The following is a 14,557-nucleotide window of genomic DNA, read 5'->3' on the forward strand; positions in this document are numbered from 1 at the left end:
GGGGGGCCCCAAAACGGGAAATACACGGGTGCAGCCGGGTTATGGCAAGCCTACATCTAAGAAAGGAAGGAAAAGAGAAACCAGAAGTAGGTAGGAAGCCACTGCCGGTTTTAATTTCTTTGGTATCCCCACACACAACCTTTTCAGCCTCTGGACTTTCTGTTATTCTCTTTTCCTGGGCTAGCTTTTCCTCAGGCAGAAAGGTTTTGCTTTGTTTTGAATGTTGGGGAGGTTCAATCACTGTCACTCCCTTTCAAAGTGGGAGAGAAGAAGTAAATTGTGCAGTTTTCAGGAAAATATACATTGGCTGCAGTTCTACTACAAAAGGTGACACTGACACTTGCTGTAGGCTAATGAATGATGGTGGGGGGGGACACTTCTCATTTCTGTTATTGCCAGCCAGATCTAGCACTTTATGTAAAGCAACAACAATCACACAGCCACCAATCCATTACATCACTTAAGAACTTACTTGGGCGGCGAAAATGCCTTGGGAGGGAAGGTAAATAAATTTCCGCAACTGGAGCATTAATTGCATTTAGCGCAGACATATCCTCTGATTCGTCTTCTGTGAAGTCTTGCCTACTCTCATCTTCCAGATCTTCAACGAAGCTATTCATCTCTGTAAAGGGAGAAATTTTAAATATATACTGTATCTTTGAAAATAGATAACTTTAATTTTTCTCTCTTTTTGATTGGCCTCCTGTATTGTGGTTTGGAGTACCTACAGCTGTGCATTTTTTTTAAATCATCTGTCCATGAAACCACCAGATGGCATCAGAGAACAGATTTTTCCCAAATACTTCCCAACCTGTAGAGAGGCTGTAATAAAACAGACTTATAAATAGACTCATGTGAAGTACTCATCTTCCAGATATATTTTGAATGCTATTATCTGGTCCATTCTCTAAGCAAAAGCAGAGCTTCAACAAGGTGGAGCTTTTTGAACTACAGATCACACTGGGCGAACTAGCTGGAGGGTCTGGAAGCAGAAGCAGATTATGGTAGTCAAAAAAAATAACTTTTCCAAGCTCTAAGCAGATGCGAGAGCACTCAGTACAAAACAACAGAGAAATTCAGGGTGTTTATGTAGCAGTGATTGGTATGTTTTCTGGCATGCTACAATGGCCTCCCAAAGGCCACAGTAAACAAAGGTCTGTTACAGACAGCCAAAATAAAGCTGCTTCGAGTCACTTAGGAGGTAAGGTCTTTCAATGATACATGTGTCCTAAGAGTCCACAGGCCACACCAAAGCCACGCTCCAGTCCTAAGGACTGGAGTGCAGCTTTGGTGAAGCTTCCAGACTCTTAGGACTCATGCATCATTGAAATACCATACCTCCAAAGTGACTTGAAGCAGCTTTATTTTGGCTGTCTGTAACAGGCCAATGGTGCTCATGCCCTAATTTAGACTGTATTTTGGTAGGGTTACATATTTTTTCTTATGAGTCGTTAAAAGTACAATGCATCTACATGCAAATAAATGAAGCACAACCTTTCTCCTGGAAACTGAATATGTGATTTTCACAAAAAAGTTGTCTAATGGGGCAGTATAATTACCGTATATACTCTACTAGAAGTCAAACTCATATATAAGTTGAGGGCAAGTTTTATGGCCAAAACTATGGATTTTGATATAACCCATGGACAGGTTGGGGGTAAAACTTAGGGGCATGCCACAAAGGATATGAAGGATGCAGCAAAAGGAAACAATACCAAAAGAACTCACAAAATCCCAACAGGCTCACACTAAAGGCTGGATGGATGAGAGAACAGAGGGAGGTCAGTGCTTTTAGAACAGATTATACTCTTGCCTTTCATCAAGGGATGGTTGCTTTTTAAAATAAGAGTTAACGTACAGTACTGTACTTATATTGACCTGTGGATAAGTTGACTCGGGGTTTTTGTTTTTTTGGGTTAACAAGAATAATCAAAAACATGGAGGAAGAAACAAACATGCAACAAGGCATACTGTGCTTGTGCACATTAAAGAAAAATATGCCTCTGATCCCATCCCCAAGGTAAAAGTTTTTAAGAATAGTTTTATGCCACACTTCAGCATATCAGATATGCTGGCAATGTGTAGCATATCTGTCAAACTGCTTATGCAGGATGAAAAGTGGTATTTAAGTTTAGGTTCACACTCAGCCATGAATCTTACTGTGTGACTTTGGGGCAATCCAGACCGCCCCAAAGGGATAGGCTGGAGGTGCCCAGTCGCCCTCCGGAGGGACGCCGCAGCAGCCAAACTGCACAGTGTCTCTCCAGACCAAAAAGAACCCAGAAAATGGAAAAAAGAACCATTTTCCGGGTTCTTTTTGGTGCGCTAGGGCAACATCACCAGTGCACCACTGGCGCACTGTGACACGTCCAAGATGCAGGTGCAGCACCCAGCGGTGCGGATGCTGCACTGCACTTGCGTCACGCATGCATGCCATGTATGGATGATGCCACATAAAGAAGGCACCGTCCATATGTATTAGGGCTCCAGAGTGTGCAACTGCCGTGTGCGCTGGAGCTCTAATTTCAGCGCCAACACGGCACTTTCGGCCCATCTGTTTTGGGCCTTTGGGTCAGGCAACATCTCTCAGACAAACCTACTTTACAGGTATTTTGGGATAAAATGAAAGGAAGGAGAAAAATGTATGCTGGAAGCAAAACAGGAGTTAAATGCAATATGAAACTAGCCACAGAACAAGCGAATAGCTGATAACACTTAACTTTGTGCAATTTTGGTTGGTCCAATAAATATACAGTCGGCCCTTCTTATACACGGATTTAAGCATACACGGTTTGAGAATGTTAAAAAAAAGAATACATTTCAAATATTAAACCTTGATTTTCCATTTTTTATAAGGGACACCATTTTGCTATGTCATTATACTTAATGGGACTTGAGCATACACGGATTTTGTTATACACGGGGGATCTTGGAACCAAACCCCAGCGTATAACAAGGACCCACTGTATTGTGTTTTGTGGATTTTTTAAAAATCTTAAATTTGCAAAGATATACCAGCAAACTTATAAAAATGAGATACAGTCTGCCCTCCTTATCCACACATTTTTATCCACGGATTTAAGTCTCCATGGCTTGAAAATATTTTAAACATATATACATTCCAAAAGGCAAGTCTGGATTTTGCCATTTTATATAAGGGAGACCATTTTACTACGTTATTGTATAAAATGGGATCTGAGCATCCACATATTTTGATATCCACAGGGAGTCCTGGAACCAAACCACAACAGATATCAAGGGCCCACTTTATATAAAATTATTTTTCATATGACAACAGTGTCGGTACCAAAGGCAAACCTTTTGGGATGCTCCACCAAGAAATCTTATCCCTTGTAGATGATGATCTTCATATCTCTAATCAGGAAATATATGGAGAAGGATGCAGGTGAAAGATCTCCAAGAATGGGCAAGTTGATAGAACAGCAGAGATATTTAAATCCTAAGTTGTGTGTGATTTTAAAGTAAAGAACTATTAGATCAACACAAAGTGAGCAGGTCTAAGGGAGGTCATTTAAAAGTGTTGTGACATGGGCAAACCAATTAAAGTCCTGACAACCAATTAGGGCGACCAGCTATCCTCCTTTTCCAGGGCATGTCCTCCATTTCAGCCCTCTGTCCTGGAGGAATTCCAAGATATCCTCCATTTTGAGCACAAGTAAGAAACATGGATTTATATTTGTATGAGTGGTTGTCTAAGCTTTAATTTGGTGATGTCCTACATGTTCTTGAATGTCGTACATTTTGCAGTGCCTTGTCCTCTGGTCACCCTGCACACAATCCAGTAACAAAGGCTTGTTTACAGTCCTCAGAGGCAGACTTGTGTACAACTCAGTGCTGTAATTCAGCATGGAGCATAGTGGTCATGTTGCCCCCCACCCAACCACAAGAGTTGAGGAAATTTAGTGTTGGAACAAGCCAGGAAACACAGTTGTTCACCTCATAGCAGCAACGAGCATGATCACTCCGTCATATTTTGTTGTTGTTGTTGTTGTTGTTGTTGTTGTGTGCCTTCATGTCGTTTCCAAGTTACAGTGACCATAAGGCAAACCACCTATCATGGTAGAGAGATCTTGTAACACCTTTGAGACTAACTGAAAGAAAGAAGTTGGCAGCATGGGCTTTCGTAGACTTAAGCCGACTTCCTCAGATGCATTTGATGATGCCAACTTCTTTCTTTCATTCAATCTCAAAGGGGCTACAAGATCTCTCTACATTATTATTATTATTATTATTATTATATCCAAATGCACTTGGTGGAAGGAGACTGAAGCCTTCCAAAGCTCATGCTGCCAACTTCTTTCTTTCAGTGAGTCTCACAAGGTGCTGCAAGATCTCTCTGTCTACAGACTGATTCTAAGACTCACACAGCTATAGCTTTGCATTCTACATCTATCATGGAGTTTTCTTGGCCGGTTTCTTCAGAGGGGTTTGCCACTGCCTTCCCCTGAGGAGGCTGAGAGAGTGTGACTTGCCCAAGTGGCTTTCATGCCCAAGCTCTGGACCCCACAACAAACTCCAGCTCCCAGAATTCCATAGCAAAGAGCTAAACACAGAGTTAAAGCGTCACTCTACACGTTTCCTACCTCTATGAGTAAAACGACGCCTCGCGCGCCCACATCCGGGGAATTTGTTGCCTTACAAGATCGCATCCGACCATCCTCTCCTCTCGGCTCTCCAAACTGCGACCGTCTTCCTTTTCCTTCCACTCCCTGGTGTTTCCTAATGAGCGCGCGCATGCGCAGTGGCTGCCACAACGCCCACAGACTGTAAACTCGGGCGCCATCTTTCTTCCGGGCATCCTAGGGACAGTCTCCTTCCGCACACCACGTGACCATGCAAGGCTTTTAAAAGAGAAAATGGCGGGTCGCTTGCGCATGCGTAAACGTCGATGCAGTGGCTAAATGGGTGGGATCCAGAACTGGACAGTCAGAATGTTATGGCCTGAAGCTTCAATCTCTTTGTTTCCTTTCTCCTTTTGGACCTCAATGGCTGAGGAGAACGGTTTCGTGTGCTTCTAAATTGAGATGTGGCGCTAGAAAAGAGTATTGAGGATCCCATGGACAGCCAGACAACAAACAAATGGGTCCTTGAACTGGCCAAGCCTGAAATCTCCCTGGAACTAGCCAAGATGACCATTCACATCATGAGAAGGCATGACTCATTGAAGAAGACAATAGTGCAAGGAGCGTTTGGACTACAGTTCCCAGAATCCCTAGACCCAGCATAGCCAGTTGAATGGAGGAAGGCTGGGTATGAATTAGAACATTAGAGTACCACATTGTTTCAAGCTTGCTCCTTCATGACGCTTGCATCCATAAACAAATCTACTTGAAACAGGGCCCTAGGGGTTTGCTGACCTTTTAAAAGAAACGGGGTACACACTCCTCCCTCCGCGTTCGCTGGGGTTAGGGGCACCGGACCCCCAGGAATGTGGAAGAACCACAAACAACAAAAGCACTTATTCTCTGAAGATGCCCATAGCCACAGATGCTGGCGAAACATCAGGAGTAAACTCTTCTAGAACATGGCCGCATAGCCCGAAAAACCCACAAAAAACTATGGATGCCGGCCATGAAAGCCTTAGACTTCACACAAAAACACTTATGTTTTTATCTGAGAGAACACCTCTTTAGGAATCGCTAGGTCCTCCAGTGCAACTCTATGGTCAACACCTGCCAGACATTGACCATAGAATTGTGCTGGAGGAGCTACAAATGCCTAGTGGAGCGTTCTCTCTAGGAATTTCTAGGTCCTTCAGTGCGACTTTTGGTTAAAGTTGACCATAGAGTTGCTCTGGAGGACCTACATATTCCTAGAGAGACCATATTAATAAAATCCATGAATAATCAAATCCACAAAAGTCAAAGCAGCAAATGGGGAGGGACAAGCAAATAAATATTGGAATTCTTAGAATGAGCAGCCTAAGTCAACAGGAATGAGGCATTTCCAATCAGATAATTTCAGTGTTTGACAGTGGGCTCTTGGCATCCACTGGAGTTTGGTTCTATGAAACCTTTTGAAAACCAAAATCCATGAATGCTCAAGTCCCATTATATGCAATGGGTAGCAAAATGTGTCTCTTGTATAAAATGGCAAAAATCAAGGTTTGCTTTTTGGAATTCTTTTTCGGAATATTTCCAAGCCATGGATGGTTGAATCCATGGATAATGAATCCATGATATGGAGTGCCAACTGTGCTCATATCTAAGAAGAAATGGGATGGCATTAATAGTAATGAGAGATGTAGCAAAAGCAGTTAAAGTATGTAATACAAAGTCTGACCAAAACATATCAATAAGACTTCAGGGAAAGCCCATCAATATAACCATAATCCAAGTTTATGCTCCAACTACAGAAGAAGAAGAAATTGAAATATTCTGTGTGGAGTTCAAGAGGAAATTGATCTCACACCAAAACAGGGTTTGTTCCTAATCATAGGCAACTGGGATGCAAAAGTCAGAAACAAAACAGAGTCAAAAACTGTAGGAATATTTGGACTTGGATCAAGAAATGAAGCAGGAAAGCAACTGATTGAACTTTGCAAAACCAACCATTTCTTCACTAACACATTCTTCAAGCAACTCAAGAGGCAACTGTATACATGGACATCACCTGATGACCAGTATAGAAATCAGAATACATAACTGGAAGCAGATATGCTTCCAATGCAAAAACAAGAGCAGAGAGATTTTCAGACAGGAGGAAAAGCCAGGGGTAAAAGGCATACTTCTGGCATAATCAAACTATTGTGCTGAAGATTTTCAGATGATGTCACACTCATCCAAGACTTATCTGGTGAAAATACAGCAATGCTCCAGCAACAAACCATTCACGGGACTTCTCCATGAATGGTTGCTGGAGTATTCCTGGATCTTCACCGGATAAGTCCTGGATGAGTGCAATGTGCCTGAAAATCTTCAGTATGATTGCACGATTATGCCAAGAGTATGCCTTTTACTCCTGACATTTTTTTCCCTGTCTGAAAATCTCCCAGGATTTGGATGAATGAACAGAGGGCACACTTATGAAATTTGCAGATGATACCAAATTAGGAGCAGCTAATACCTCAGAGGACAAAATCAAAATTCAGAATGACCTGAATAGATTAGAAAGCTGGGCCAACCCCCCACCAAAATTGATTTCAAGAGGGAGAAAAGTAAAGCACTATACTTAGGAAGAAACAAATCAGTTACACAGATATAGGATGGAAGACACTTGGCTTGACAACAGTACATGTGAAAGGCAACGAATGTCAGAAGAAAATCAGCCTGTGCTTTATAAATTATAGCAAAGCCTTCAATTGTACGTTGTTGTGTGCCTTCATGTTGGTTCCCAGTTATGGCAACCCTAAAGTGAATCTATCACAGTGATTTTGTGGAGCTGAGAGTATGTGACTTGCCCAAGATAACCCAGTGGATTTCCATGGCTGAATGGGTAATCCAACTCTAGTCTACAGAGATGTGATCCAACACTCCAACCGCTATCCCAGGCAGGCTCAAATTACATATATATATATACACACACACACACACCTTTGAAATTTAGTACTGTACTTGAGAAGAGGTCTACAAATAGTATGGACTGCTAAAAAGACAAATAAATGGGTCCTAGAAGAATTCAAATTTGAACTCTCCCTAGAAACCAAGATAAGTAAACTGATACTGTCGTGTTCTTAGCTGCCTTCAAGTTGATCTCGACTCAGTGACCCTGTGAATGAGACATCGCCAAGACTCACTGCACTCTACCTCTCTGCTCAGGTCCTGCAGGCTCAGGCCTCTGACCTCCCTAATTAAGTCCAGCCATCTGGCTTGCGGTCTTTCTCTCTTTCTGTTGACCTCCACCTTTCTTAGCATCATTGCCTTCTCTAATTAGTCTTTTCTTCTAATGGTGTGTCCAAAGTACAACAACCACAGTTTCATCATCCTGGCTTCCAGAGAGAGTTCAGGCTTGATCTGTTCTAGGGCCCAATTGGCCATCCTCAGCACTCTTCTCCAGCACCAGAGGATACTGTCACACTTTGGACCTATCATGAAAAGACACAACTAGAAAAGACAACAATGCTTGGTTTTTATTTTATGTATTTTTTACTGGTAAGGTAGAAGGCAGAAGGAAAAGAGGAAGACCACATTCCAGGTGGATAGACTGAATCAAGGAAGCCAGGATACAGGGTGACAGGGTGACTTGGAGATCTCTCATGCATGGGATTGCTATAGGTCAAAGTTGATTTGGCAGCAGTTAACATCAACAAAATCTTCAGCCATTCAAGGGCACTGAGGTACAGTATATATAAAATATATTGTTACAGAAAATATATAGCTAAGAGAAATTACGAGAGGAAATGAAAAAAAGGCTGAAACAGCTTTGTTGATAGACAGCATTGAGAAAGAAACAGAAAAAATAGGCAATATGTCAAATTTAGGAAATTAGCATGTCATGGGCGGGTTACAGACGGGCAAAAAGGGGTGTGTTCATGACTTCATGAAGGTAGAGCCTTCAGACGTCCCTTATCTGAATGCCGTCATGAACGTGCCGCCCGCACGCCCCAAGCGGGAAGAAGCAGCATTAAAAAGGTGCTGCTTTTTTCCGCTTCTTTTCTAATTTAAGTTGCCCATTTAAAAGCTCCATGTCTGCTGCGTCGCATAATGAGTTGGGGTCCTGGAACATGCGCAGTTTGCAGTCAGGCTTTCATTGCAGCGTCAGATGCCATGCAGGTGTGGAAGCTGCAGCACAGCTGCAGCGCATTTTAAGACTCCTAACCCTAACCCTAGAGCAACATGTACGCATGCGCTGCTAGAATTGTGGAAAGTTTGGAATTTAAAGTGCACCCCTACACACATTCCTGCGCCATTTTCACCTAACAATAAAAAAACGCTAAAACTTTAAATATTTACATATGTACAAGGGAGGTGATGGGGGATGGCAGGGGGACAGAGGTGGCAGTGGCGACAGCTGTGGCTGTGCATTGCAGATTCAGCAAGAGTGCGGGGACCAAAGGAGAGGAGGCATCCATGATGCTGGTGACACTGGCAACGTGCAAGCGGACAAGGATGCCAACACCAGCTGATCACCAGCTGGCAGGAGACCATCATTGTTCTTGGCCAGGGCGGGGGGAAAAGTTTTAAAGGGGCTTGGGTGCTTTAAATGTGCACATAGGCTTTCTGCCGCCGCTGCTGAGCCCCGCAGCTGCACAGCTGCGCATCCACCAGCCGGCAAAAGAAAAAAAGCCCCGTTTTTGGCCGCCCATGCAGAAGCTGCCTCTCTCTTTGCAGCGTCCTCCAAGGCGGTGGTTTGGAAACTGCGGGTCAGAAACGGCCCCAAGTGAGGCGTCTTCACTGCCCCCCATGTGGAAGCCCCAACACCTGAGCCACGCCACCGGGGCGGGAGGTCTGGAGGCTCCGTATTCAGCAGAATACACCTCCAAGACGTCTTCCCCTGCCCGTCTGTAACCCGCCATGGATTTACAGCAGGGGATAGGATAGTTGTGGTTCATAGACTGAACATGGCAAGTGGACTCTCCCTAACCTGCCCCTTCAATCTCCCACTCCCTAACAGTTTGGATCTTAAAAGCCTCCCACTGGAACCATATGGTGTTTCCCCCAACCCTAAGATCATTTGCTCGCCCTCTGTATTAAAGTTGCCACACTAAAAATTAATGAAGTCTCCCGTACTTTTAATGTTTGTGCTGAAGTAAGATCTTCAGCACCTTTTCCTTGTCATGCAATCAAGTAACACCTGTTGAAATTCCTGCTACTACCATTAAAGATACAGGAGCCCTCTCCAATTTTCATTCTAGCAACCCTAGTTTATCTGTGTGTTTGTACACAACTTTTGAGGGGTTGCACTTGGAAAAGTCATATGTAAACTCCCACTCTCATGGCCTATTGGCTCCTCAGTTCGTCCCCTGCACAAAGGGGGGGGGGGTTGGCACTAAAAGATCGCAGTGGAAACCTTTTAAAAGCCTAACTGCTATTCAAGAGTGGGAGAGCTCCATGAGCATGTGTGCACCTTCAGTGTTGTTCAGGGTAGATATTGTTTTGTTGCCACCCACCCACCATGAACATTTTGTCCCAGAATATTTTGATACTATAGCTGTTGAAAAGGCTTCCTATCATTTGTTTAAAGAATATGGGAGAAGGGGTTGCAGAGTACAGAGAGATTAACATTTCAGTTTCCAATAGTGTACTGAATTAGTTTTTATTTTATTTTTTGTTCGAAGTCTCCACATTCAGAGAGTACACAGGAGACTAATATACAACAAAAAATAATTGTAAGTATATCGGCCTGACCTCTGCTGCAATTATTAGTGGAAATTACTGTTAACAGTTTCAGAGAAGAACGTTGCTATAACTGGAAGAGCACAGCAGATTCCTACTTGTGCAGCCATACTGTGAGTCCAGCTAGTTCAATATGATGGTTATTATTCTTTGTGCATTTGGTACAAGGAACTCTGTGTGCCTGACATATTTTAATGATTTTTAAATGGGTTCTTCTGCCAAATGTGCAAAGAGGAAAGCATCTGAATCTTAATCATTATCTTGTTCTACTTGTTTCTTTTTCATGTTAGGAACCAAAATCCAATAAGCCTTGGCTTTTCTTTTGCCAATATCCTGCATGAACATATCCTTTTCTGTAAAGCAGTAATTGTAATTTGTTTTGCATTGCATCTATGAACTATAGTAACCACTGGAATGTAAGATCAAAGATGTAACCTGGGCTAGGTCTGAGATCAGACATAGGTGTTGATGCTCAACCCAGATCAGCTAAACACATGGTGGGAAGGGGCTTTTGAATCTTCTGCCAGCCTTTTATAGTTGCGCAAGAACATGAAAGACGTGTTATCAATTTAGGAGGGCTACTGCTTTTGAATCAGTTTTCTATAGATAACGTTTTTTAAAAAATTATTGATTTTATACTGTAACAGCATCCCTGATTTCTTCCCCTGCTCCCTGCCCCTTAAAGCAAAATACCTTTTTAATTCATTTATACAGCCACAATACAAAAAGAAAAAAAGATGTCAGAAGTGTTTCTTTATACAGTCAGTTGACAAGACTTGAATGTCTTTGGAAAACCAATGTTCTCTCTCCACTCTCCATATATTCAAAAAAATAATTTAAATTCACAGTACAATTGTGAAGTTTGCTTAACAGAAACAAATAAAAAGCTGTACCACTTCAAATACTTCAGAACGCAGGGTCATGGCTTCCATTATTGAATCAACCCATATGTAATGTGGTCTACCTCTATTCCTCTTGCACTCCACTTTATCAAGCATTATAATCTTTTCCAATGACTGAAGTCATCTTATGATACATCCAAAATACATTAGTCTGTTTAGTCATTTTGACTTCTAGGCTTAATTTGCTCAAGGGCCCATTTATTGGTATTTCTGATGGTCCATGGTATCCATAGAATTTTCTTTCTGACTAGTACTTTTATCGCCCTTAATAAAGAAAGGTTTTAAAATGCAATCCCATTTACGCAGTCTAATACAGTGGGCCCTTGGTATCCACTGGTGTTCAGTTCCCGGACACCTTGTGGATACTAAAATCCGTGAATGCTCAAGTCCCATTAACTACAATGGCATAGTGAAATGATGTCCCTTATATAAAATGACAAAAATCAAGATTTGTTTTTGGAAGGTTTTTTTTTTAATATTTTCAAACTGTGGATGAAAGAATCCATGCAGAGCTGACTGCACTTACAGCCAAAAGCAACACTTGCTATTCTAACACCTCAGGGCTCTGCCACTTAATTCTGCAGCAAGGGTAGACCCACACCCAACAGGATTGTTGCCATTTTTTGTACCACCACCACTCACTTATTTTCAGACAGTTTCTCTGTCTTTAAGGTTGCAAACCTAATGACCTAACCACACAGAAGGTCTGGTTTCACCGTTAGGCAAAGTTGCCTCAGGCAGCAAATACATGGAGGTGGCAGCAAATTGTTCAATAAAGGATCTGTGTGAGTACCAGGCAGGCTGCCGTTTAGCCCTTAAATGAGCTCCCTTCCTTCAGGGCGTTGTAGAGGTTGTTTCATCACTACAAATGGGGAAGTCTATTTCCAGTCCACTCAACTGTTGTAGAGGGAACAGACAAGATGCCATCTTAAAACCTTCCTCTTCTGTCTAGCCTTCCCTGCTGAAAAATGAAGTTGTGCACTCCCAGTCCCATTGACTCTCTGCCTTACTCTCTTGAATGATTGTTTTTTAGATTTTATATAATTTGTATTTTGCATTTTATCTATTTTATGAGATGTTATAATGGTTTTATTGGTCTGTAAAACAAATCTAAGGAAAAGCGGTATACAAATAAAATTATTATTATTATTATTATTATTATTATTATTATTATTATTATCATCTTGTTCTTGGCCCAGTGCCATAAATCCCAAAGAGTTCTATCGGTCTGTTTCCTAAATATACTCAGTGGGATCACAGCCTTAAGTACAAAACTGCAGGAGAAGTAAAGAAAGTAAAAAAAAAAGCCAATGAATCAGACTCAAGTTGATTGACTCGGATTCAAGTCAGATTCAGCTTGTTTCAGTGACTTGACTTCACAATAAATGATGCACTGACTTGACTCAACTCAAAACTTGTATATTTTTAGCAACTGACTTGTTAGCCTAACTTCTCCAGAAACAGCAAATGTGTTGAGCAATGAACTAGAGGCAGGGGTTGAGATCTACACTTCTGCCTCAACCTCAATGCCTAGCACATTTGCTGTTCCCTTGCAATAAATTTTTTACCCAGCTTTGTACTCATGATCTTCTTGATTTTCTAGTTATTGAAAGAAAGGGGGGGGGGACACCACCACCACCTCCTTTTTTTCTGTTAAAGTTGGCTCCCAGACTTATGACTGAACTTGAGACTTGACTTCAAAGTATCTTGCAAGGATGAGACTCAACTTGAGACTTGAAGGTAGAGACTTGAGATGTGGAGTAAAACACTGGAATACATCACTGCAAAAAATGAAAAAAGTAGAAGTAGCCAATGTGATCCCTGAGCCTGTCCAAATGTTGCAGGAATCTGCATGCTTTCATGTGCGCCAGTTTTTGGAATGTGTTCCAAAACAGGCCATCAGGATAGATGATACAACTGTAAACAAAATTTACAAGTGAGGGTGGATAGGAGCTTTAACCTATTGCTTTCCTTGGGTTGTCAGGCAGCTGGTAAGGACAAGAGCAAGTCTTGGAAGATTTTAAAAGAAAGAGTGGGGGGAGAAGACGTCCTTAAGTAGAAAAGGAAAAAAAGAACTATGGAGCAGGAGCGAAGGATCAGAATTCAGGAATGGTGCAGAAGTGAACCTTTCTTGGCCAAACAAGAGTCTCTGAGGCAGAGTGACCAGACATTGTCTTTCTACAGGGCATGTCTTACATTTCAACCTTCTGTCCAGGAGGAATTTCAAAACATCTTCCACTATGAGTATGTAAAAAAAAAAGGCATGAATTAATGTTTTTAACATTTTATTAGGTAAAGTACTCCATTTTTATTTTTATTTTTGAATGGCCTACTTCTTTTGTGGTGCCTTCTCCTCCTTTGCAGTGGGGCCATCTGATCACCCAGTGAAGAGATGTCTCCTCCCAAGGGATGGATGAGGCTGGGTGACCCAATGTGATAACCGTAAATGAAGACAAGGCACTGTAAAATTTAGAACCTTCAAGGAAAAAAAAATGCAGGCCATGACCAAATAAATCTCAAAACACTTCTAGAAATGTAATCTTGCTTCTTAGTCATGCTCAGAATAGAGGTTTTGAAATTTCCTCCTGCACAGAAGGATGAAATGGAGGACCAGGGCTTAGAACAGAAGGATGCCTGGTCCTCTGTAGAAAATCCCTTTTAGATGCTGTTTGAAACATTGTACAAGGTTTTGCCATGCATCTGAGGGAGTAGACGGAAGTCTAGGAGAATTCATGCTGCCAATTTCGTTCTCTCCGTTAGTCTCAAAGAGGCTACAAGATCTCTATTATTATTATTATTATTATTATTATTATTATTATATCCAAAAGTATCTGAGGAATAGATTGAAGCCTAGGAAAGCTCATGCTACCAACTTCTTTCTTTCAGTGAGTCTCACAGGGGCTACAAGATCTCTCTACAATATTATTATTATTATTATTATTATTACAGTATATCCAAATACATCTGAGGGAGTAAACGGAAACCTAGGAAAGCTCATGCTGCCACCTTCTTCCTTGTAGTCTCAAAGGGACTACAAGATGATGATGATGGTGATATTATCCAAATGCATCTGAGGGAGTAGGCTGAAGCCTAGGAAAGCTCCTGCTGCCAACTTCTTTCCTTCAGTGAGTCTCAAAGGGGCTGCAAGGTCTCTCCACAGACTGATTGTAAAGACTGACAGGGCCATAGCTTTGCATTCGACCCAAAAAGGCAGGCAGCCATCCCTCTTGCCCTCAGAGCTGGGGTGTGTTCCTCCTCCATTCCCCCTCCTTTGGGGCAGCCTGGGGAGTCTCCTCCTCCTTCCCATATCCTTCTCCAGCCCGGCTTTCTGCTGCTGACGTGTCTGCTTTACACCCCCTC

The 14,557-nt window shown here is 42.1% G+C and overlaps 1 protein-coding gene across 3 annotated transcripts in view; it reads right to left on the reverse strand.

Moving 5' to 3' along the window:
• LOC121928356 (HHIP-like protein 2) overlaps positions 1-4,761 on the reverse strand; it is a 72,026-nt gene extending 67,265 nt beyond the window's left edge. For all 3 annotated transcript variants that reach the window (XR_006103493.1, XR_006103491.1, XM_042462927.1), the window contains exons 1-2: positions 4,605-4,761; positions 473-622 (exon numbers count right to left, since the gene is read on the reverse strand). Coding sequence is in view for 1 of the 3 variants with exons in the window: in XM_042462927.1 (XP_042318861.1) it covers positions 473-620 (148 nt within the window). In the remaining 2 variants the exon portion in view is untranslated. The remainder of the gene's footprint in view (positions 1-472; positions 623-4,604) is intronic.
• Positions 4,762-14,557: the final 9,796 nt, after the last annotated feature.

The sequence above is a fragment of the Sceloporus undulatus genome, chromosome 1 (genome assembly GCF_019175285.1).
Source record: "Sceloporus undulatus isolate JIND9_A2432 ecotype Alabama chromosome 1, SceUnd_v1.1, whole genome shotgun sequence".
Taxonomy (NCBI): Eukaryota; Metazoa; Chordata; class Lepidosauria; order Squamata; family Phrynosomatidae; genus Sceloporus; species Sceloporus undulatus.